Source organism: Xiphophorus hellerii, chromosome 19 (assembly GCF_003331165.1).
Source record: "Xiphophorus hellerii strain 12219 chromosome 19, Xiphophorus_hellerii-4.1, whole genome shotgun sequence".
Lineage (NCBI taxonomy): Eukaryota > Metazoa > Chordata > Actinopteri > Cyprinodontiformes > Poeciliidae > Xiphophorus > Xiphophorus hellerii.
The window spans coordinates 3,699,942-3,726,251 of record NC_045690.1 but is presented as its reverse complement, the minus strand read 5'-3'; the positions used below and the strand labels follow the sequence as shown (position 1 = coordinate 3,726,251).

General features: G+C 37.5%; 2 protein-coding genes across 2 annotated transcripts; one reads left to right on the top strand and one right to left on the bottom strand.

Annotated features, from left to right (window-relative positions):
* Positions 1–1,496: 1,496 nt before the first annotated feature.
* On the top strand, positions 1,497–10,773 carry selenon (selenoprotein N). Its single transcript, XM_032546399.1, has 13 exons — positions 1,497–1,591; positions 1,646–1,920; positions 3,415–3,532; positions 4,311–4,441; positions 4,511–4,723; positions 4,801–4,925; positions 6,207–6,344; positions 6,953–7,034; positions 8,038–8,226; positions 8,303–8,408; positions 9,224–9,336; positions 9,421–9,522; positions 9,958–10,773. The coding sequence occupies exons 2-13, from the start codon at positions 1,735–1,737 to the stop codon at positions 10,123–10,125; spliced, it is 1,671 nt and encodes a 556-aa protein (XP_032402290.1). The 5' UTR covers positions 1,497–1,591; positions 1,646–1,734; the 3' UTR covers positions 10,126–10,773.
* A 704-nt stretch (positions 10,774–11,477) lies between these two features.
* Positions 11,478–25,464, bottom strand: LOC116709209 (nuclear receptor coactivator 7). The gene is given in 16 exon segments (XM_032547623.1): positions 11,478–13,072; positions 13,929–14,002; positions 15,091–15,186; positions 15,270–15,359; positions 15,361–15,423; positions 16,079–16,195; positions 16,271–16,439; positions 17,152–17,287; positions 17,507–17,682; positions 18,962–19,146; positions 19,222–19,353; positions 20,123–20,290; positions 21,633–21,749; positions 23,161–23,231; positions 23,936–24,135; positions 25,364–25,464. Coding segments are annotated over 16 exon segments (2,031 nt in total). The 3' UTR covers positions 11,478–12,936.
* Positions 25,465–26,310: the final 846 nt, after the last annotated feature.

Here is a 26,310-nt window from a genome sequence, read left to right as displayed (position 1 = left end):
GCCAGCAGGTCAAGGTGCATATATTTATGAGTCATACGGCGAAAGCTTCCGGTTTATTTTCAAAATAAATACGCGGTCAGCTTGCCTTTTGTATTTTACTCAACGTTTTTATTGTAACACAGTGGGACAATTCGTGTTCAATAAGCAATAAAAAGAATAAGAAACTAAACAGTAATGACAAATTTACAACATAAGAAAATTAATACCAAGCTGCCTTTTCAAAAATATACTAGAATTAAACTTGATATTAATTTAGGTTAATTTAGAGAAAAATATATGGACCAGACATACATGGATTTAAATATGCAAAGTAAAAAAAACCTTTGCAAACAATAAGAATGCAAATAATGGCAAGACACGTATTTGCAATAAAAAAAATGCAGCAAGAAGGTATATTGAGTCAGTTGATTGAGATGTATGGAGTGCTAGAGTTGGCAAAATTCTATAAATAAATGCACCATTAACAAATTAAATGTATAAAATTGTCAAAAACATTATTAAATTTACCAATACATAATTAAACATATTAAATTAAATAAGTTAATAAATAAATACACCAAGAAATTAAATGTCCCATGAAATAATTAAAAATAAATATTTAGATAACGAATTTAAATAAAAGTATTTAAAGAAAACCTTTATTTAAAAATTTGTTTAATTATTTCACTGTGCTTATTTATTGTATGGCTCATGTAAAAGCGATGTTATGAAATAATTTAAACTGTCAGAAACCCTAAGAAGTCTTCTATCGATGGCACATTAGTGCTTTTGTAGATAGAAAAAAGGAGTACTTTCTGCCAAATATAGATTCATCTCAGAAATCTTCTAGAAAACGATTGAAAATTTCTGAGCTACAAAAGTCAAATGATTGCAAAAATAATTAATTAAATAAAAAAAGAAAAAATTCTGTCATAAATTTCACATATTTCTAGGAAAAATGGTAAAAAAAAATCTGAAGTTGAATATTTTCTACTTTTGCTTAGTAAATTTTGTTCTTTCTATTAATATTTCTGAAATTAGTGTCAAAATTTCTAATTTTTTCCTGACAAATTTACCAGTTTTGTAGCTCAGATAATTTCCAAGTTTTTTCCTAACAAATCTCTTAAATTAATCTCAATTATTTTTTTCTATACTGGAAAAAGAAAACATGTAATCTAACTTTACAAAATTATCTAACTTGTAGCAATTTTGATAATTTGCTACAAGTTAACTCAATTAACTTGTAAATTAAGTTGTCAATAAATTACATTTATCTATATAAATATTTAAAGTTTAGTCAATTGTCTTGTTAAACATAAATAAAGTAAGATTGACAAATTAATTCGATTACATAAAGCAAATGAAGTTGGAGCTCCATCCTCTTTTTTTCAGTGTACCCATAATGGTCTTTCGATCATCGGAGCTTTTATTTTGTAGCCCCGTTTGCACAACATCCGGTTTTTATCGCGTTGATCAGCGATATTAACTTTATTCGTGTAACCGCATCCATATGGTTCCAGTCTGGATGTGGAAACAGGAATCTGTGCAGGCAGGAGGAGAAATAACAGCTGGAAAAGGGTCGCTTCTCCCGGCGAACTCTTCTTCTTCTTCTTCTTCTTCTTCTTCTTCTTCTTCTTCTTCTTCTTCTTCTTCTTCTTCTTCTTCGGTTGTTTTATTTTGTATTATTTGAAGCCCTGCCTGCAGCAGGTTTAGCAGCTAATCAGGCTGCAATGAGCTCCTGAAGAGGGGTCGAGCATGGCCGCAGACGTGGATAAAAGCACCCCGGAGAGAGAGCGCAGCACCGGGGCCAGTGGGCAGAGGAGTCCGGGATGTGGAGCCTGGTTCCGCGGATGGATGTGGACCCTGCTGGCGGTCTGCGCGGTTCCTCTGGCTGGTTTTGGGATAAAATACTACCAGAACTCCCAGCTACTCAGGCGTCATGTAAGATCCACTTTCGGGGATTTACATCTCAGTTGCGTTTAAAGACATGATTTGATTAATCATAGTTACGTTTAATGACCTGGGATTAATCATAAAAACGTGATTTTTGTTATTTTTACTCCAATTACTCGCTGTTTTTCTTACATCAGTCGCCCCGACAAGTTATGTGGCCCCGCTGTGGTTTTATTGGGTGGGTAGGTCTGTCTGTCTGTCTGCCAGCTGCTAAAACATCACTAAGCCTGAAGTCCACAGCAGTTTGGCTCCAGGTTGTTGTTGCAGCCCGTCCTTCCTCCATTGTAGAGCTGCTGGCAGACACGCATCTTCTCCAGGAGGCTGTCAGACTGCAGATCATGATCCTCAGGCTCCATCCAGCACAATGAACGCTGCAGATTTCTGACTTTAAACTGAGAATTATCACTTTTCCCCCCAAAGTTTCTGATGTTAATATTGGAGTTCTGTGGAGAAAATAAAAGGATCTCAGAATTCAGTGGAAAAAATAAAGATCAGAATTAACTTTGGAATTCTGACTATTTTCTCCAAATTCTAAAGCTTTTCCCCAAACTGAAACTTTTTTCTCAGTATCCAGACTTTTTTCTTCAGATTTCTGACTTTTTTTTCCTCAGAATTTTGATGTCAATCTTGGAATTTTCTGAAAAAATATCCGAGTTCTGATTTTCTCAGAATTCTGATGGGGGGGGGGAAATAAATACATTTCTTTACTTTTCTTGGATTTCTGACTTTTTTTCCTCAGAATTCTGACTTTAATCTTGGAATTCTGAGTTTTGATTTTAATCTGAGAGCTTCTGGGGGTAAACAAATAATCTGAATTCAGAGTTTAAACCTTGGAATTCTGGCTCTTTCTCATAATTCTGATTTTAATTTTAGAAAGTTTGGGGGGAAAAAAATCAGGACTAAGACTAACATTAGAATTCTGACTTCAATCTATGAATTGTGACATTTTCTTCAAATTCAGACTTTGATCTTGGATTACTGACTTGTATTCTCTGAAATCTGACATTTTTCTCAGAATTATCAGGTTAATCTCTGCTTTCTATCATTCTCAGCCATGTGAGAAAATCCCTTAAATCCATTGAAGCATTCCTCCTGAAAGTTTGCTGTCCTCCTTCTCTTTCATTAGCTGATTGCTCCCAGATGCCCATCTGCATAAAAATCATAATTCTCTTTTTTTTCCCAGTGGCTCTATTCTTCCTTCGTAGAATACTGATGAATTTTTGTAAATAAATTTTTTGTGTGCTTACACCCATGATCTAAGCATGTGACTATTTGTGCCCTGGAGTATTTCAGTTCAGCTGATGTCACGACTCATCAGTGACAGTGAGCCGTATGCAACGAAATTTCGTTCTGTATACACCCTGTGCATGCAAAATGACAATAAAGTCAGTCTAAGTCTAAGTCATCATGTTCCAGTTTTTGGTTCAGCATTAGTGATCTTTAATCGTTTTTATGTAAATAAATATCCGTGTTGCTCATCAGGAAGAGGCGGTTCAGACTCTGGGTGTCGAAGGCCTGTTCCTCTTCTCCTCTCTGGACACGGACCATGACCTCTGCCTGAGTCCCGAGGAGTTCAGACCCATCGCAGAGAAGCTCACAGGTCAAATCTTTTCACCCGTTTTCATTTCTTAACCAGTCGTTCTGTTATCTACAATATTCAACCCTTTCCCTGTGATTTGGGACCTTAAAGGTGACCTATTATGCTTTCATGTAAAACCAATTGACCAAAGACTTTCTGGAGTTCTGCTTGGGTTGCTAGGTAACAGGGCTGGACTTGGCTGGCGCTGCTAGGCAACGGCACAGTGGAATGTGACTTAATCAGGAGGTTTTTGAAACGGCTTGTTTTCTAAACACCAAAACCATTAAATTATTGCTAAGAAATTGATGGTTGGATTTTTATCAGCTGTAGAAACCCAGATGAAAGTATAAAAACATAAGTTTTGCACAGTAGGTCCCCTTTAGATATTATTTTTATAATAGTCAAATCAAAGCAGTTTTTTATTTGTACACTGCCAAATTACATCAATGTGAAAAGATGTTAATTTAATTTAGTTCAAGAAATACTTATTGAATCCAGAGTTAGCTGGAATTATCATGTCGCCATAAAACATTAACTTATTGTCAAAAATGGCTGTTTTTTTTTTGTTTTTTTTAATACTTTGGCTGTTTTCAGAAGCAATAGAGACCCAAATGAAAGTATGATGTGTACAATGCAAATTTTATATAATAGGTCCAACTCTAAATCTGGTTTTTGTCAAATCAGATTAATGTAACATTTCACATAAAATCTTAATGAAACACCTTCAGGTTTGTGGTTGTGTTGAGTTTAGGGGATGAAAGTACTTTTCCAAGGAGCTGTAACTGTGTTTTCCTTGCAGGGATCACAGCGCCGGTGGATCTGGAAGAGGATGTGATCGACGACCCAAACGGGGAGACTCTGGTTCTGGAGGCCACCATGAAGCCTCTGCTGCTGGACTCCATGACAAAAAGCCGCGACCGCTTTCTCGGGGTAAAAACCATTAAATAAAAAACATCCAGAAGGTGTTGAAATGTACGAACCGGTATCGTTTTTGTGCAGCTTTCTCACAGCTCGCTGAGTGGCCTCCGCTCCTGGACGCACCCCGTCGTTCCCTCCTCCTCGTTCCCCGCCGGACACTTCCGAGTGTTTCTGCCCCCAAAGGGCAAAACGGAGCCGGGAGATGCATGGTGGGTCATTCCCAGCGAACTCAACATCTTCACTGGCTACCTGCCCAACAACCGGTACCACCCTCCCACCCCAAAGGGCAAAGAGGTGATCCAGCGCTCCAGCTCGGTCTGTTTGAGTTAGTTTGGGGTTTGTTCTGATCCAACATTCTGGTTCTGCTGCAGGTTCTGATCCACTCCCTGCTGAGCATGTTCCACCCGCGGCCTTTCATCAAGTCGAGGTTTGCACCGCAGGGAACCGTCGCCTGCATCCGAGCCAGCAGCGACTTTTACTATGACATCGTCTTCAGGTGAGGAAGCTAGCAGCTTCTGTTTTCCAATGTGCTTCCTGTTAGGAGCATAACAGGCGTCATGTTGTCAACATAATGTGCTGAATCTTAAATGTATGTCTGATATATAAAAGATAAAGGGATGCAGTGCTTTGCTAGTAATTGTCCACACAGCGACAGCTAGATAACAAGCTGTCGCAGCTTATCTGAATTAATTTAGTTTAATTACAAAATTACTTTTTGTAATTAAAAAAAGTTTTAAGTACTAAAACGTAGTGAGTGAAAGGGAAGTATGTCAGTTATGCTAGCTTGACTATGACGATTTTAACATGTAGATGTGGTGTGTTTTGGTTCAGTTAACATAAAAAGGCGACATACACACCAACTCTGACAGATCATCAGTAGAGCAGGTTTTTAAATTAGCCAATTAACAGCTGCAGTGGTAGTTAATGAGCTAATTAATTATATGCCTATATAGCATAGGCATGTATGGTAGGAAGCTAATTAATTAGCTTGTTAGCTGCAGTTTCCACCTTCTGACTTTAATCTTAAAAATCCAACTTTATATTTTCAGAATTCGGATTGAAGTCAGAATTCTGGAAAAAAGTCAAACTTTTTACTTTAGAACAGTTTCGAGTTTCAAAATTCACAAATTTCCATATATTTTTTTTATTTCTAATTTTTAGAAAAATTGAGTTTTTCACATTTTGACTTCTCTAAGACTGAAATTTCCCATTTTAGTTCTATAAAATTTGAGTTTTTTCCTAGCAAAAGTTGAACTTTTCAAGCACAAAATGTTCTTTTTTTCTTCTAGCAAATTTCTGAGTAATCTCAAATTTTTTTTTTGGTGGAAATTTACTCTTTTTTTCTCTGTCTCTCTCTGGCCACAATACATTGTTGTGCATCTGTTTCCATCTAAACATGCAAACACAAATTCAGTTTTCTCAGATCTCCACTTTGTTCAGGGTTTTTATGAACTAATTATTTTTAGTGATGTTAAGCTGGGTTTTTGTGTGGAGGAAAAGGCTAAAATGCATAAAATTGTATTCATTTTGCCAGATATCCAGCTGTGTGGACTAGGTGTTAATCTCTTAGTTTAGAGAAATAATTTTTTGGTTTTGTTTAGAATTCCGGAACCTGAAACCTTAACACGTAATTGTAAACTAATAAAAGGGGAGAAATTAGACTTGTTGAAGTTTACAGTCAAACTCTGGACGTCACAGATCTATATTAATACGTCGCTCTTGCATTGAATTGAGTGTAATGAAAAGCTCAGACTCTCATTAGTGTTCACACCTGCAGGATTCACGCAGAGTTTCAGCTCAATGATGTACCAAACTTTCCCTTCTGGTTCACCCCGGGTCAGTTCACCGGAAACATCGTCATCTCTAAGGATGCCTCCCATGTCCGTCACTTCCGCCTTTATGTCCCCAGTAACAGGTAAAAGCTTCTGCTGTGTTTTCCCTCTGCTCGGCCACGCTAGCGGTGTTTACATGAAATAAGAAATGTAATTAAAGTCACATCTGAATTGGCTTGTTTCATGCGATAAGTCATTAGAAACTGATGTAAACAGTTACATGACATTATATTAACAATTACCGTCATCTGTCAGCCATGCCAGGAGACGTCGGTGTCGGCTACTGTAGCTGCGTTTCCATCGATCAAATAATTTCGCAATTTGATATTTCGAAAATAAATTAGCTTAAATAAAACACGTGAATTTCGAAATAAATTGTAGTTTTTGACGCTAGGACGCGATGGTTTTTGGCCGCATTGAAATAAATGTATTTCGCAAAATACGTTTTCACGTCATACGAGTCACGTGATCAGCAACCGGCTGTCTCTACTGGCGCAAACCACGAAGAAGACGACCTGAAGCGGTAGGAGGAAGATGGCGGCGCAAACAAACCTATTCACGCGTGGTTTTAATTGCGTTTTTACGTTAATGGAAACGCCGCAATTATGTTTTTTCGACATTAGCGGAATATCAGCACAAGTTTTGCGCTCATTTGTGAGCAGCTAGTGTGAGGTGTCCCGCTGTGCCGCAGGTCTCTGAACGTGGACATGGAGTGGCTGTATGGCGCCAGCGAGAGCAGCAACATGGAGGTGGACATCGGTTACCTGCCACAGGTGTGCATGAACGTTTACTCCCGGAATCATTACATCACTTCTTGCCTCTGTAACAATAGAAATTACTGTCTGATTTCTTAGAGTTAATCTACTGATTTTCCCCGCTGAGCAGAGAAGATAAAAGTTTTCATTGTTTAAGTTAACCTGACTACTTCTTTTTCTTATTTAATTCAGACCACAAACAAGCAACGTTTTATCGCCATTTTGTCTTTAGTTTAACTTCTATTTAAACTATTTATAGTAAGTATATCAAGTTTCCATCAGTCACCAAAGATCTGTCCTGCCCTCAACACAAATCAAACAAAATTGATAGAAATTAACTTTTTGTATTCTTATGAAGCATTTTTTTAAATATATTTGACACACATTTGTTTAATATTGATTCTGTTATGAAATTCATTCACTGAGAATGTACTTTTTTCTCAGCATTTTGACCTTAAACTAAGAACTATAATTCTGTCAGTGTGTCGAAATAAAAAAAGAGACCAAATATTCTTGGGTATGATGTTGTTAGACCTCACATTGTTTCTTCTAAGGATTTGTAAACCTGCACTTTTCACACTCCACATTTTGAGAAAAAGTTGGATTTCTGAGAAAAACGTCAGAATTCTGAGATTAAATTTGAAATTTTGAGAAAAAGTTGAGTTTCTGAGAGGGCAGAAGTCTGAGAAAATGTTAGAAATCTGACATAAAATTTTTAGTTTAACGTCAAAATTTTGAGATAAATGTCAGAATTCTGAGAATAAATTTGGAAATCTGAGTTTAACGTCAAATTTTGGGGAAAAAAGTTGGATTCTGAGATTAAAGTCTGAATTTTTTCGGTGGCCCTAATTTTGTTCTGTACTAAAGTAACCAACTTATTGTAATTGTTTGATTCTTGCACTTTCCCCCCTGCAGATCTGAGTATAGATATGAAAAACGGTTGAAGTCAGGGATATTTTAACAGCCCCTATTTAGATCCACTGTAGTTCAGTGTGTCAGTAGAAAACCTTCTTGTTGGCAGTTGGAATTGCAGTCTGCAGGCCCCTCCACTCCCTCTGTCATTGTGGACGAGGATGGAAACGTCATCGACAGCCGGGACGGACGCGGCGAACCGATCCGGTTCGTCTTTGAGGAAATTCGCTGGACCTCAGTGATCAATCAGGAGGAAGCTTCCCACCGCCTGGAGGTCACTTTCTACCCGTTTAAGAAGGTAAACGTCCATTAGAGAGGCTGAACTGTCAGTAAGTGGCAGCAGTGGGTTGTTGTTGACTACCATGTGTTTGCAGGTTCCCTACTTGCCTTTTGCAGAGGCTTTTGAGCGAGCCGAGTCGGAGAAGAAGCTGGTCCATTCGATTCTGCTCTGGGGAGCTTTAGATGATCAGTCCTGCTGAGGTAATGTCGCTAATGAGGAGCTAATTTTACAGAATTAGCCATCCAGCTTTAATGATAACTGTCAATGAGTGAGGAATTTTCGCCCACATTTTCCAGTAAGGAGAGCTAATGCTAAAACACTAAGTTAGCGCACATGTTAGCGCCCAACCTGAAGGCTCTAATCACAAACATTTGTTCTGCTGACGTTCAAGTGCTAACTTTAACCATGCTAACCATGTTAACATTGGCTCACATGTTAGCACACTACCCAGTGGCTCTAATCACAAACATTTGTTCTGCTGACGTTCAAGTGCTAACTTTAACCATGCTAACCATGTTAACATTGGCTCACATGTTAGCACACTACCCAGTGGCTCTAATCATAAACATTTGTTCTACTAATGCTAAAGCTGTTACACCAACATGGTATTAGGTGGAAGCTAATGCTAAAGTGCTAACTTTTACCATGTTAGAGTTAGCACACAACCTCAAAGTTCTAATCATGAACACTAGTTCTGCTAACAGTGAAGCGCTACATCAATACGTTATTTAGCTGAAGCTAATTCTTAAGCAGTATTTTTAACCATGCTAAACTTAGCATCTTTTGCTCGTGGTTTCAGCTTTATAGCTGTTGAGTACTATTGTTAATTTTTACCTAGGCTGACTACTTTGGTCAGAAAACATGCAAAGCTAAAGCAGTAAGCTCAAAAATTAGCTCTGCTATTAGCACTTTAGCAGAATTATACCCAACACTGGTCAGACAGGTTGATGTTATTTCTTGATTCTACAAGTTTTTCTACTTTTTTCACCTTCAGTTTGTCTTTAAATGTCTGCAGGTTCGGGGCGAACTCTCCGGGAGACGGTCCTGGAAAGTTCGCCCGTCCTCGCTCTGCTCAACCAGAGCTTCATCAGCAGCTGGTCTCTGGTCAAAGAGCTGGAGAACATGCAGGTGAGCGCCCAGTGCAGTGGAGAACCAGTGAAAACACTTACCCGCTGTGCAGCCACACAACTGCTCAGTTTGTTTCTGTTTCAGGCTGACAAGCAGAACCCTGCGCTGAGCGAAAAGGCCCAGTTACATCTGGAGAAGTACAGCTTCCCAGTGGAGATGTTGGTGGCGTTACCCAATGGAACCATTGTAAATATTGAGTCAACTGATTTGGTTTCTATGCATTTATTTTATTAGAAAGTAGATTTTACTGTAAATGTAATTTTTCATTGCAATGACTTGCAATGGCTTTTACTTTCACTGATATTTAACTACTGTGGATGGAGTAGCTTGTGAACTAATAAGCTATTTCCCTTTGGGGATCAATACAGTATATTGTAGTTCTATATACGACTCATGTCAAAATGTTAATTTAGTAAATACATGTTGGGAGAATCTGCAGCAGGTTGCATGCGTTCAGTGTTATAAATAACCTTCAGAATGATAATTGTTCATTGTTCTGCAACCAGACAGCCCTGAACTATTTTTGCTTTAGGACTCTTGGTATCAGTTGTTGTTCAGAGATATGCAGCCTCCTTTCCTGATGAGATAAGAACGGAAATGGCTTTCTTGTGTATTCCTCAGGTCCACCACATCAACGCTAACTACTTCCTCGACCAAACGGCAATGAAACCAGAGGACGAAGGGGCAACTTTCAGCTTTTCTGGGGGGTTTGAGGACCCCTCCACATCCACGTACATCAGCTTCCTGAAGGAGGGACTGGAGAAAGCGAAGGACTACATAACCCAGTAATAACTGTATTTCACAGCAACTGATACCAGCGAGCATTTAGAGAAGATTTCTCATCTGTCTGCAGCAAAAGAAGTATTTTTTTCTCCTTTTTCCGCTTCGTTTTTATTTACTTAAACACTTTTTGTGGTAAAGTTAGGGCTGCAAATTCAGTAATCAGTTATTCTGACACAGGGCTGGATAATAATCAATAACACATTTCTTGTTAGATCAATATAAACTGATATTACATTTGATAAAATGTTCAATAATTGCACTCAAACTCTCATGGCTAGCTAAGCAAAGTTGGTGGAATCTTCTAACTTGCTCTTCATTGGTTACCTAGCAACAGCTTGTTGAGAAACTTATGGTTACCTAGCAACAGCTTGTTGAGTAACTTATGGTTACCTAGCAACAGCTTGTTGAGTAACTTGCACAGCAGCAGTTTAAAGTTCTGCCACTGTGACTCATAACTGTTTAAAAATAAAAACTTTTTAGACATAGATAGAACAAGAAAAGTGCCAAAAGTTTGGTAGTATTTCAGATATTTAAAACAAAAAAACTAATGAACAATTATCAATATCAGCTGAAGCATAAAGCCCTATTATTGTGATGTTTTAACTGCTTAAACGTCCTTCATTCAACATTAGAAGTGCATTAAAAGATAAAATAGAAAATGCAGTATTTTTTAAAAATAAGAAAATAAACATTTTTATCTTAATTTCAATCATTTTGTGATCATTAATCAAAAGAAAATAATTAGAAAGCAAACATTTTATTGTCTAAAATGAAATGAATGCAAATTTCTATATTCTATTTACAATTTTTGCTTAATCACTGCTGTGCACACGTTCTTTTGTAATTCTGTATACACCAGTTAATGATTAATTACTTAATTCACGATTATGTCAGAAATTAATCGCACTTAATTTAATTCAATTAATCCAATTGATTAATCAATCGGATCGATTAATCACTGTATTCTAGTTAGCAATTAATCAGTTACTAAATTATTTGATTATTTCATAGATTGATTAATCACGATCAATCGTTTCAGCCCTAGTTAAAGTAACTTTTTGCAGACAGTGGGGTGTTTTTCATGGCTTTGCCTGCGTGGTACTGAAGTGGTACTGAAGTGTTACTGAAGCGGTACTGAAGTGTCTCGACGCGCCCAGAGCTGCTCCAGCCGTTTTGTGCATTTTGTGACGCCGTCAGCCTGAAAGCTCTCCGAGCCGGGGGACGCCTGATGTTGTTGCCGATGCGGCTGGAGGAGCAAAACACTCAAACTCTGGCACATAAAATGTAGATTTATTTTTTTTCATTTATTTTATTAAAAATGTGTAGTGTGCAGATATTAATGTGATCAGACCAAAGAGCATTGTTTCACATTTATTCCACTTGCTTCATATTTACAGGAGACAAAACTGATGTTTTAACTGTAAAGATGTTTTGGGTATAGAGCCTGTTTTACTGTATTAGACAAGAAACTTTTTTGTTTTCATCTTATGCCTCAGTTACGTCATTAATTTACATTTGAGTATAGAACAAGTTGGTTACTACAAACTTTCCAGAACTTTAACCAGGTCATTTCAGTTTCCTGTACAAAGCCTTTTGGAGAAACAAGTTATTCCCTGAACTATTGGTGCCATTTTTCCATAATAAATACAAATTTTTTCTGTACAAATTAAGTCTTTTTTCTCCTTAATCTAATAAACAGTTCTGGTCATAAGCATTAAAAAAGGGGAAGTCAAATATCCCATCCAGATTTATGGATGGCATGCAAAAGTGTGGTTTCTCTGGAGCTGGATAAGAAATGTTTAACCAAATAATAGGAGGTAGAGTTTAGAGTAGAGAAAATTATCAATAAATTCAAAGCTGTGAATTAAATTTTGCCTTTAAAAACCCAATTGTTTTATATAATTGTGATGGCGCATTAGGGCCACGCTAAGAAAATAAAAATATGAGGGTCGAGTCTCGTAATTTGTTTCCAACGGCCTCTTAATATTAAAAGTAAACTGAAAATAAAGTCAAAATAATACAAGAATAAAGTTGCAATATAAAACAGTCATGAGAATAAAGTCATGATTGGTCTTGAATTTCAAGTTTGAGTTCATTTTTGTAATAAGACTATTTTCAAAATATGACTTTATTCTCATATTACGACTTTATTCATAGTATTATGAATAGATGAATCGTTAATCGATTGAAATAATAAACTAATTTAGTACTTTATTCATAGTATTGATAGTAAAGCCATAGTACTATGAATTTATTCTCATAAATTAAATTTTTTAGTTTTTATTTTATTAGTATGGCTGTAATACTTCATCGTATATAATCACTCCAACTTAAAAAAGGAAATTTGAACAAAATGGCGTCTGCAGGTGATGACGAGTCAAAGCAAACGTTTTACCAGCCGTGTAGATCCATTGAACAACCATTCAAATTCACATTGTGCAGATTTCCATGAATTAATCCACTGAATGATGTAAGTCAGGTAGATCGGTCAGAATCTTGAGCAGCAGTGATGACGCTCGTCCTCCAGTTTCTACAGCGTTTTACCGTAGAACAGAAAAACGTATCGTCTCCGTTCCAGCTGGACGAAAAACCGCAGATATGATGATGAAGAGCAGATGAACTCCTCAGATCTCGTACGTATTTTAACATTAGTCATGCATTAAGAAGGCAGGATTGTATTTACACGTGTTAATGTTCAATTATAAAACAATATGAGGATGCTAATTTACATTAAGAGCACTCAGTTTGGCTGAGGACAGTCTAGTAATATACATCTATATAGATGTGATCGATATAGACGAGCAATTAGCCGTGTCCTCAGCTGAATGTCCACACCTCCAGCTCCATGATGCGGAAATCGTCGGTTTCAGAGAGGCAGCAGTTGTTGAAGGTGTAGCACGGACTGCTGCGGCCCAGATACAGGTTCTCATCGACCCACAGCCCGAAGTGACCGCTAGGGGGCGAGAGAGAGACGCACAGAGGCTGGGTGAGCAGCAGGATCAATCCAATTAATCACGATTAATTGATTACTGAAATAATGTCAAGTAATTTGTTAACCAATTAATCACAATTAATGAAAAAAATAATTTGATCATAATTTATTGATCATTGAAACAATTGTTAACTAATTTAGTAATGATTAAATCTGACTAATTGATTTTGTCTTGTCAACTAATTTAGTAATCCATTAATCATGATCAATCAATCAATTAAAAATAATTATCAACTTATTAGTCATGATTATTAAAATTGTAAAATAATTCAGTAATCAATTAATTATGATTAATCTATTGAAGTAATCAACTCATTTAATAAGTCATTACTCACAATCACAATTAATCATGATTAATCGAATATCAAAATAATTGTCAACTAACTTAGTAATTGATTATTCAAAACTAATTGATTTGATATAATTGTCGACTAATATAGTTATTGATTAATTGCTAACATCTGGATACAGAATCAATTAAAGGTCAACAGAACAGCAAACTGAGCATTCAAGTAAACAAACGTATTTTCTATATATTTCTTTTATTATAAGGTATACTTTATTGTAGATTTCAATTTTCAATACAAGTTACCACATATTATTCTTACATTATTCTAAAATGTTGTTTTTCTTATTTTAAAAAGTAACTGAATTATTGGTTTATTTGCATATTTTAATGTATTTCTTATATTTTAAAAAATGGCATAAGTGGTAAATGAAAAACCTGCAGAATGTCCCAACTTTTCTGCCAAGCGGCCTAAATGTCCCACATGTGGGACTAATAAAGGATTATCTCCTCCTAAAAAAAGGTTTTTACCTTCCACCGCCAACAGCGAAGCAGTCCAAGTCTCCTTTAATGAAGAAGGAGTTTTCTCCTGTCCACCTGAAGCTCTGAAAATATTTTAAAGAGAAGACATCTTAAATATCCAAAATAAATAAACAACAAAAGAAACAAATAGTACAAACTATTAAGTCTCTGTAAACAAAATTGTCCTTAAAAACAGAGACCAAAGAAAGACTGTAGATTTTTATCATCCAGTTTTTTGGCAGAACGAGAAAAAAAATCATGCAAATGGGAATTATAGAGCTAGTTTTAATTTATCATGAAATTAATTAATGTAATGCTTATTGCATCCGCCTAACTGGACAGCAGATACATTTTTTTTGGTGTTGTAGCAGCCATGCTCATTTTCAGCTGCTTTGATGGACTAGAGAAAATAAAATGAGAATAAGACAAGCAAAATTAGAAAAAAAGTAGAAAAAGGAAGAATGTTAGGAGTTAAATGGACATTTGATACATTTTCCCTGCAACAGTAACAACACATGACTGTTGAAACATTTAAAAACAAGTTTTAAAAAACCATAAAAACGGTTTGATGTTATAAGATTTAAAAAAAATAAAAGGCACAGATATTTTTGCTTTGCAGGGCATCTTAATACAGTGGTTTTCGAAGTGGGGCCGCCAGGGGGCGCTGTGGAGAGGAGAGACGGAGAAAAAAAATAGAATAAAATACATTTAAATAAAATAACTTATTTAAATGTAACTAAAATGTTTCTAACAAAAAAATGGATGTGATTAATATTAATATTATATATTTTTAATAATAAAAACTGTATTCTAAAAACAATTATAATACAAAAAATTGTGTTAAAATACAATTTTATCATTTAACATATTATTGTTATAATATGTTAAATGATAATAAAGTTTTCCGCCACAGGACTCATGAGGTTAGTATTTTTGCAAAATGAATGTAGTAATTATTTAATAGTGAGTAAAAACATTCTAAAAGTTGATGTTTCTTCACATATTTTTGTAGCTTTGCCTGTTGCTTAATGCTCTTTGGTAACCTCCATACTAATCTACTCTAAGTTATAAAGAAATCTCACAAATGATGTCATTTTGGAAACGTTTTTCCCTTAATGAAAACATTAAAAGCTGGAGTTTGTTCCATTTAGCCTCTCTTTTATTAGCTTACCTTAAAACGAGGATGCAACATGAACAGGAAGGTTTCTCCAGTACCGTAAAACTTCTCACTGGGTTTCAGAGGATCAGACAGGAAGGCCCCAAAAAGCTGATGGATTAGTTCACAATCGATCAAGAATAGCCGATAAAACCAGGCGGCACCACATTTATAGTTCCTGTTACAGTTTTTACCTCATCCAGAGAATCTTTTATGACAATCAGCACAGGAGAGTCGGTGCTGCTGAGCTTCCTGTAGAGACACTTGAGGCTGGCGCCATGCCGGGACTGTGCTGTACGCCAGCTGCCAGGCGCGGCCCACCGTCCTGGCGGGAAGCTCCTTACACAGCTGGAAAAAAACAAACATTTCACTTTTTACCACTCAAACCAAAAACCTCAATGGGTTTTACTGGGATTTTATGCAACAGATCAGCAGCCTGTGAAACATTTTAACTTATAAATGCTTCTTTTTTTTCCAGGTTGTCTAAAAGAAGCAGAATGTAAATGTTTTATTTGGTTATTATTCTCAACATTTGTTTACACAAGTCAGAATATACTGAAAAAGTTTAATTATTATAAATCCTTGACTGTATCTCCCACATAAACTTTACAATGTTGGCATTTAAAGTCAAAAGGTGCGAAAATATTTATCTGGTTGAGTAAAACGAGTTGATCTGCAGATAATTAATCAATAAAGGAGGAATGATTAATCGATTATTGAAATAATCAACAACTAATTTAGTAATTGATTAATCATAGAGGAATTAAATCATTTGTTTATTTGCATTTCATTAATGTATTTCCAATATTGTACAGAACAACAAATAGATTAATCGATTAATCACTAGTCGCAGCTCTTTGTAATCAGAACTTTACTAAGTTTTAAAGTGAATGAAAAGCAACAAAGCAGTAATTAAACCTTTGAGCTCAACTAAGTCGAGCCTTTTCAAAGTGCATGTGTGCTTTGTGTCAACAGTGGGATCACATGGCGGAGTGTCGCTCACCTCTCTGACATGTGAAACCTGCAGAACGTGGCTGTTCTCCACGACGTCACCGACCCCTTCGGGTTCCCTGTCGATCACTGCGCACAGCTTGTCTTTATTCTCCTCCATCAACACCATCTCCAAAGAAGAAACACAGAAGCCACATTAGCTCCTCTTGTTTTTAATCCACAGGTAGGAAAGGGTCCCGCTCACCTCCCAGTCGTCTGCGGAGCCGCGCAGCGTCTGAAACATCTCTGCATCCTCCTCTCCTTTGTCCTCTATGAGAACGAACTCTTCTTCATCGTGGTCTGGCTCCTCTTCCTCGTCCAGGAGACGCAGGTCTGGCCGGTGAAGCTTCAGGAAGGAGCGCAGCTCGTCGGAGCTGCAGAGGGAGCAGGATGAGTCAGGATTACTGGGATGACAAACAACAGCGACAGCTGCAGCAGAAAGGAGACGCTGATGCAGAGAAGAACAGGAATTAATATCAGCTCTGCTTTTCCTGAGCTCCTCTCCTATTCGAACGAGGAAAAAATAGCAAATCTGCATGTTAAAAAGTCACCTGTTAACAAGTGGTGACTTTAAATGAGTTGGAATCATTCATTTACTTTAGTAAAAACAGCAGGAATACCCTGCAAAAAAAACCCCAAAAGCAGAACAAATTCACTATAAATCTGACAAAATCAAAAGCCAAACAGCAAAATATTTCAGTTTTTACTTGCTTCTTTCAACATTAACCATCAGTTATATAGTATATATACAGTATATATACAGTTTATAGACCAGTTGCAGCGTGACGTCCGCATGGATCCCGTCCCATTTCCTGCTGGAGGGCAAAAAACTGCTTGCTGACGATGACTATCATTGGTTTTAGCTGTTAAGTTATCAATATTACGAGTTAATTCTTAAATGTATGCATGATATATAAAGAAAAGGGACACAGTGCTTTGCAACAATATGACAACTAGATAATAAACCGAAAGTGAGAAATATTGACTAAAACTGAGGAAAAACCATTCTAAAAGTCTATATTTCTTTACATATTTTGTAGTATTGTCTGTGGGTTTTGCTGCAGATATTGTTTTTCCTTTCTGTACCTTTCTTGTGTCAGAGCGAGCCAGGTGTCCCTCCTGGGTAAAGTTTTAGCTGACCTCTTCTTCCCTGCAGGCGACTGAACCCGCAGTCGCACGAACATCAAACCCCCGAGGCTTCCCGCCGACGGCCTTCGAGGAGCTGGAAAGCAAACAGACGTCCAGAGAAGAAGAAGCCAACATGAAACCAGCAGACGTAAAAGAGCAGATGGTATTCCCACCACCAGTTAGGCCCAGATGAGAAATTTTTATTTTTAACAAGGACAAAATTCTGATAAATTAAAAATAACTAGGTTTACTTTAATTTTGATTGCTGAGCTTCATGGTTTTAGTTTTAAAACGCCATGTCATCCAGCCTTACCTTCAGTCTGACTCTTCTCAGAGGATTTCTCCGTGCCCTCGGGTCCGCCGCAGCAGAAAGTGGCGGCGCTGCTCAGGACGGCCAGGCCGCCCACAGGATCCTCGGTCAGCACCCTGAGCGAGCCGCCGTCCAGCCCCCCGTCCACATGGTCCGTGTCTCTGCTGTCCTGCCTCGTCCTGCTGGGAAACCTGGTTGGTTAGGCTCAGGGTGGGACTGGGCAGCGCCGATGGAGCCGCAGAAACCAGCGCCGGGGGGGAATCCTCCGGCTTTTTGCCTCCATGACTCTTAGTGGATTTGAGCTTCTGGAATATGTTCTTTGCTTTTTCTCTCCTTCTGCAATGAAAACAACAAAATCAGCTATTTTAGATTTTCTTTGAACTAAGGAGGCAAGTTATCAATTAATAACTGAATGTAAAGTTGGCTGAGCTCATCGATCCACCAGTTTTCTCTTGTAACAAGATCAACCATCTTTTCATAACATAAATAAAAAATCTTGTTATAACATTTTACTGAAATTTGCTCCCTAATAGCCCTAATACCTCGTTGTCACACAAATACTGACCAAATAAACAGAAAGTTGTTGTTTTCTCACAATAAAACAAGAACCTCTTAGGTTGTTGAATAATAAAAGAGGACAAGAAAAAATGCGAAACACTTAATTCCTCATGAACAGAGATGCTCATACAGAAGTAGCCTGCGGTTGCTCCTGACCGAAGGTTAAAACTTCGCTAAATGAGATGCATTAACTCACGACAGCTCTCAAAATCAACCTTCCTTACTTGCATTTTCCATAATGTTACTTAAGGAGCTTGTCGGTTCAAAACAGAACCGCATAAAGTGCATTTTATATACGAAACCGGACTCTGGACCGTTTCTCTTCTGCTTATATAGCCGCCATCTTTGTGTCTTCATAATTAAAAAGGGTGACCAGATACGCCCTCTGCTGGATTGCGGCCAAACTACAGCTCTTAAAGTACGTCTGAAAACGTTACTAGTTAGTCGACTGGAACTAATTTTAGACTAATAAACCATTAATTGTTTGAAACAACAATAAATTACTCATCGTTTCCATCTGTATACCAGCTGTTAAAGTCGCTTACAATAAAGTGTACGTTTCTATTATTATTCTTTAAAAATCAGAAGCGTTTTTGTACTGTAGCTTGGCATTTTGAAACAACAACAACAAAAAAATATTCTCTTGGATGTTTTTTTTACACAGGAAAAGATACTTTTCAAGCGGTAAAACAAGCTTATATTGTGGGTTTGCAACAGTTAAACAATTCTTAAGTACAAATGGAGAAAGAATTGCATAGCTGATCAGAAGAGAACTCAACAGGTACTGATCCTTTTTGGTGCGGCGCACTTTGTTTCACGACTTTGCTCAATTTCACAACTGTACATGAAATAGTAAGTCCCATTTGTCTCATTTGTGCGCAGCAGTGAAACAGCACCGACCTCTGCTGGGAGGCGCTGAAGTGAACGTGTGAAACGTCAGAGAAGAAAGAGACGGACGCCAAACTGTCAACAGCGCAAGACAGAAGGTAATCCTCGCAGCCGTGCTCCGTCACCAGCGGATGGGTTTTGGACGGGTCGAAGAAGATTTTAGTGGGCGTCACCACCAGGATACCAGAAACCACACCCTGGCAGAGACAAGGAGATGGGATTTCAGACGTCCACGGAGCTGAAATCAGAGTTTATATTTTGTCGTTCCTCACCTTTCCGTCGGTGATGTAACGGCAGAACAGTTTGAGATACAACATGGCGGCCGGGCGCTCGCCCTGGCAGCACTCCGGAGGGAGAGCCAGAAGGCAGAGGTGCCCATCTGGCAGCGGCACCGCCTCCACATCCTGCCAGCAGCACAGTCACATGAACAGGTTTATTTTAAAATAGAAATACTTTTTTCTTTTTTTTCTCCTTTAACCTAAAATGACCCTTTTCATCCTTAGTTGCAGATACAAAAGATGCATCTACAACTAAAAATGTGACAAGCTCAGTCGTTTCTGCTTGATTTAACACCATTACAGAGTAAGTCTGATCTGGTGATTGATTTTTGGATTAACCAATTAATAATTCGAGAGCAAAAGGTGCTTAATAGGATAATTATTTAACAGAATGTGAAACCAGATGAAGTTAAAACTTCTGGGTAGAACATATTTACAGACAAAAAAGTTATTTTTTATTTTAAATGCAAAATGTGTATATTTTTGTAGTCTAGGCTTCAGTACTGCTGTGTCGTTTTATCAACAAATGTTCATGATTAATCGATTACTAAATTAGTTGATGGCTATTTAAATAATCGATTAATCACAATTAATCCGATTAATCATTCAAGTACTATAAAACACAATATTTTGATGAAGTAAATAAGTTTGTTTTCTGTAAATCATTTTAGATATGAAACATAAACGCCTGCAGGTTTCTTTAGTGTATCACAATTAATCCAACTAATCGTTTCAGACCCTAATCAGAAGTAAATAATAAATCTCTGAAGTAAGAAAACAGGTGCATTGGTTGCTAATAAACAATCTCTGGGTGCAAACTACCTCTTTCTAAAAGGTTACAACTTGTAGACACTTATCAGCAAAATGCAGAATATGCAGCAATTTTTTCACTTACAAGAAGTCTGTCATATTCAGCCTCCGGTGAGGGAGACGGAGTCTGAGCCAGGAGCGAATCCAAACAGTCCTGATCTGCATCTGCCTCCAGTTTCTCCTTCGACCCGCAGCCCAGTTCTAGCTGAGAGGATTTTCCACTGACAGAGGCGTCCTTTCTCTTTGAGACCAGCTGCTTCAGAAAGGAAGCCATGATAAGATTAACTCTGACTTTGACATGGACACACGGTGCACCACGAAAATAGGAGGGATCACTTCCTCTTTCTGCATTTCCCCTCCTTTCCGTGTTTCTAGTCACATCTGAGCTACAGGAGGGAGATGAGGGCTGTAAATGAAGTGGCTGTTTTATCTGCGATGCTCCAAAATATCACATTAAAGGTGAACTATTGCTGTCTTGAACAGGTTAGGGATAGATCAATAAAAACCTATCCTAAGCTGAAATGAAATTAAATGTTTATTACATTATTTTTTACAAAATTATTCTTGGATAATGAAATTTTAGTCTGCACAATTCTGCCTAAAGTTTTAGGGCGTCTTGTCACTTGAATTCCAAATAAGCTTCTGTTGGCCACGCCCCCTACTCAACTTTACTCTCCCACCTGAAAATGGCTGCAAACAGATGTGCAATTACACAAACGTCTATCTCTGCTTTGAAAAGCAGAGGTGGAGCCTCCTGTATGGAGCGAAATTGGAGCGATAAATTTGTAAAAAAAAAAAAAAAACAAATAAAATTGAAACTGAAACTGAAAACCGTTTTGAAACAGAAAATAAAAAAAGTTAAAATCTACTTTTTAGATTCAAAAGTGTTTTTTTTTAATTTTAGATGTGTTTTCAGTTTCAATATAATTTTCAGTAAAATTTTTCTTTTATGAGTTTAATTTTTTTTTCTTTTCTTTATGGCCCCAATTTAGCTCCATACTCTTACACAACCAACAAGAATGCAGCAAGTAGTTTCTGGATGGAAAGTCAACAACAAAGACCTTGTCTTTTTGTAAAACCTGCTGACCAAATGTCCTTGAATTCTCCTAGGGTTGCTAGGTAACGGGCGGAACTCTGCTGGGTTTGCTAGGTAACGGGCAGAACTCTGCTGGGGTTGCCAGGCAACGGGCTGGGCTTCCCTGGGGTTACCAGGTCATAGCTCACTGCCTGCTGATTTGTGATGTTACATTTGAGAAGTTTTGAAACGGTTTGTTTTCAAATCACCAAAAAGCAACAATTTCTTACCAAAAAACAGCTGGGTGGGTTTTTTAATCGCTTGGTTTGTTTTTAGAAGCAGTAGAATCCCGAATGGAACCACAAAAATGTGCAAAATGTGAATTTTGCATTACATGTTCCCTTTAAAATAGTACTAGCTTTTATTTATAAGTTGAATGTTCTGAGTGAGGCCTGGAAACTAAGGGAGTAACTTCCTGCTGAATATTTTAGTCATAAGAGCGGGGGAAGTGCTAGTTTGCATTACAAATCGACACAAGCCACATTTCTGCGGACATCAGATGCTAACAGCTGGCTCATACCTCTTTTATTACGTTGGTATCAGAGCTGAGTTGCGTTGAACTTTTGCTCTTGTCTCCTGAGGATCCATCGCTGCTGAACGTAGACGAAACGCTGAACACTGTGTCCCCGGGGAGACCCTGCAACGAGCAGCAGCAAAATGGTTTCCGGTCGGTTTTTATCACCTAATGTTCAAACACTTCGCATGTTCCTCTTTGCTAATGCAATAAATAACAGTTCGTTTTCAGTTGAAAGACAATAAAAGTCATGTATTATCTTTTATTGTGAATGTCGTCAATCATCACAATTCATTATCTGAAGTGTTATGCAATTCATTGGTGCTGGGAGGCAAATAAAAAGAAAATGTAAAACATCTGCAGGTGGTTTAAATACGGCGGTCAGTGAGTGTCAGTCAGTGACTAACTGATGCAGTGAATCAGTTTTCTATTCCCTGACAAGTTAAAACAGAAAGTTACCGCCCTGCAACACTCTTATGACATATCTCCGTTCAACATACACTGCAGTGGTAAATAATTAATAATAAGAACATTCATGAGCGCCGCAAAGTGCCTGCAAATTATTCTCCAAAAGCATTCAACTGTAAACGATACAACGCACTGCAAAAACACAAAAACTTAACAAGTATTTTTGGTCTAGTTTCTAGTGCAAATATTTTAGTTCTTTTGAAATAAGACAAAACTAACTTAGAAGTAACTTTTGAACAACTTTTCAACTATTGTTACCTTAAAACCTTGTTTTCCTTAATACTGATGAAAAAGTTCTAGTTATAAGTGAAATAATCTGCCAGTGGAAAATTTTACTTATAATAACAGACTTTTAAACTCAGTGTGATTTAAGCTGTTTTGTAGTTTTTAAATATATTAATTTTATTGCCTTTTTTAGCGTATGTCAAAGTAATTTGTATTTCTATAAGATGGGAAAAATGTCTTGTTCTATTGGCAGATTTCACTTATAACTTTTTCTGCAATTTTAATTAGTTATTTAATTAAAGCAAACTCCTATATCTTGCTTTATAAGAGCAAGATATAGCTCAGATTTTCAGATGTTATCAGATGTTACTGCTAGGTCAGTAGAGGTTCAAAGAAGCAAAATATAATGTTTTACAGCTCTAATAACTATTAATTCAATTTCTAAATGTGTGAGAATATGAGATTTATCACACCAGACATAAAAAATCAATCCAAGCTTCCCATTTTTAACTCATAAATACAATATAAGTATATTATAAAAGTTAAACTGATAGGTACCTTGGAGTAAAAGCCTGAAAGTGCGTTCCTTCGACTGTATTTACTGTAGAAGTTCTTAAACAGACTTGTTCTCCCCATGGTGTCGCAGAACTGCTGAACCTGAATCGTAACTCTGAACCTTGGACACGTCCTATGTAACACTTACTGGCCCATAAAACTCAAGATGCATTTCAAAACCAAAAGTCCATTTATGCAGAGATGTTACATAAATGTCCCAGGTATCAGTTCGCTCATCAGGAGCTGCTGTAACAACCACTGGATGTGATGAGGAACGGTGACTCACTGTGCTGCCATCTGCTGGTAAACCAACGCGCTCCGCAGTCGCTACGGTGGTGCTGAGCTCCCACGCAGTTCCTGTGAGGGAAAACATTAAACTTGTTTCAATTTTTAAAGATACTCTGGGTAAAAACTGTGCTTAGGCCACAAAGCTGTATGGAAGAGGATAAGGTCCACTAAAAAAATAAATTCTAACATTATTCTGGAGAAAGATAAAAGTGAGATAACTGAGATTAAAATCAGAATTTGAGAAAAGAAAATCACAATACTGACAAAGTCAAAATTCTGAAAGAAAAAATTCTCAGAAAAATTTCAAAATTCTGACTTTTTTCAGAAAAAAAATCTAAATTCCATAAAAAAGTCAAAATTCTGAAAAAAGTCTAAAATATGATAAAAAGTCATATTTCTGAAAAAAAATCTACATTCCAAAAAAGGGTAAAAAGTCTGAAAATAAAATCAAAATTCTAAAATAAAACAAAAGAAAAAACATTCTGAGATTATTGTTGTGTACAGTGACAAATTAAAATCTAATCTAAAATCAGAATTATGAGTAAAAAGTCCAAATTTCTTTTTTTCAATGGCTTTGTTCCTCTCCGTGAAGCTGAAACCAGGATTTTGTTTAATGTCGTCTCAAAGCGCTTTCAGAAAAGTAATAATAATAATCTCGGTTCCGTCCAACACACATTCCAACTAATCTCAGTTATCCACCCATACAGTTAATTATTCAAAGTAGTTTAAAAAAAAAATTGAAGTAAATTTGAAGTCATGCGGCCCAGCAGCACCTTGCAGGTAGTACTGCCTCAGCTTTGGGTTCCTGATGTGGGGGACGTGGTCGAGAGGTCGGCCCATGGCGACGGGGTCATTGCTATGCGCAGCGCCGGCCGCGGCGTTCTGCATGATGTGGGATTGAGGTTGATTCTCCCAGGGAGGCTTAGCGAACCGTGGAGGCTGAGAAACACCGGCAGGCAGCTTGGATCCTAACCTGAGACACAAACTGATCTATTACCAATATAACTGGATCTATTACCAATATAAACTGATTTATTACCAATATAAATTGATCTGTTACCAGTGTAACAGTTCAAGACCTGGGCAATGTGCCACACAATTAGTTTGCATTCATAAAGCTCCATTGTGGAAATTTACACTACGAATACTTTCCTCTGATCCACATTGGACTACTTTTAGGGTGTAGTCCAAGTTTCAAACTTAATTTTCTGAGCTGATTAGGATGAAAATTGAGTTTTCTGTTTCATGGAGGAAATTATTAAGGGAATTTATGGAAAACTGGACAATTTATTTTGTACACTTAAGCATGGAAAGGTGGAGAACGCAAAAAAATGAAAAGATTTTGATAAATGTCAAGATAACAAATTTTCCTGGATGACAAATTGTCCCAGGAAAACCCAAATCCTGTTCTTATGACTGAAAATACATTTAAAGCCAAAAGAATTTGAAAACGAGACGCCGATTTTTTATGCAGCAACGGTGGAAAATCCTTTCTAAGTTTTGGATCTACAATAAATAGCATCAAAAAAGAACAAAGATTGGACAATATTTGCTTGATTTCATGTATCTTTTCATTTTTTTCGACTCTCTTCTTTCACAGATTTTATTTTGAGGCGCAGCTTCAAGGATTTCGGACTTGGAGAACCAAAGTGTGAGCAGTGTAGCATCCGCAGTCTGCTGAGTTATTTATAGTGGAGTGGGAGCCGCCGAACACTTCCTGCCAAGATGGGGCTCCTCTCACCCACATGATGCTGCATGGAGGCCCAGAGCAGTCGGCCCCCCACCCTCCTCAAATCTAACAAAACTGGTGTCAAATGTTTGTGCAGGAATTTTTTTATTTGTGCTGCTGTTGTTTTAAAAGTATTAATAAAAAGGTTTCCATAAGATATGATCAAATATCTTCAAAGCAAAAGCAGCACAAACAAAACCGTTTTTACAGCCCAAACACTTGACACCAATTTTGTTAGATTTGGTTTATGTGGGTGGGGCTGGCTGACCTTTTGACCTTTAAACTTTCATTAATATCTTCAAAGAAAAAGGCAGCACAAACGAAAATGTTTCCTGCACAAACAAAACATAATTGAGTTGACTGGCATCAATTTTGTTAGATTTTGGGAACGTGGGACAGGCTTAGTTGACCTTTAATGACCTCTGGAAACATTTATTAGGGTTTCAACCAGCCAGTCAGTTGTCTTAGATACCTGCTCTTCACGTTGCAGAAGTAGCCGCTCCTGGTTTTATCCGCCTGAGGTTTGAGTTTGACGGCTCCTAACGTCTCCGGCCGTCTCACTGATTGAGCCATTTTTGTTTTTCTGGTTTGGTGCAGGAGCTCAGCTGGCGTCCTTCCTCCTTTTGTTCCCCATGCTAACTGTTTAGCCCCTGTTACTGCACCTGCAGGAGATGGGAGAGTCAGACAATGTGAGCTGATCTTTACCTGCATTCACCAGGCAGGAGGACGTGAGCCAGACGCTCGTCAGAATAACCGAGGCAGCCGTTCAATTCAGCAAAACTGCCAATCATCCCATGTCATTAGTTCGTAAGCCTGGCAATCAATATGAGCTTGTAGCCCAAGGCCGCTGCAAAAACCAACCTGCTCCCTTCTTTGAACCATGATTCAACTATTTTATGGGTCTGACTGCTGCAAGAATAAAGAAATGAGTTCAATAGAACCTGTGTGACAACATGAAGCAGGTAAAAAAGCAACACAATCATGTCCTGATCTAAATAACAACACTGCTCCTTTATTAACCCTTCATCAATGTTTTTATCAGCATTTCACTGAGAAGTAGCTCCTATAATGAGCTCAGTTGCTCCACCAGGCGTTTCCTAATTACTGCTGGCTAGTCTGAAGGAGCTGTGTGGGGGAGGAGTTTCATCCTTGAAGGCGGGGCTAGGTCCACCCAGGCGTTTTGCACAGTTGAATGGTTGCCATGGAGATTAAAGGATTCCTCAAACATGCATGAAAAAAATCAAAGCAACACTCCAGGTTTGTTTTAAATGAGGGAGAAACAGTATAACACGATGTAAAGCTCAAAAAAAATCATTTTGCATAATACTTCCTCTTTAATTCTTTCCTTTTTGATAAAGTTGACAGTTCAGTTATTCTGATCTATCTCTGTAATTACGCTGCCATAAGCTGAGGCTACTG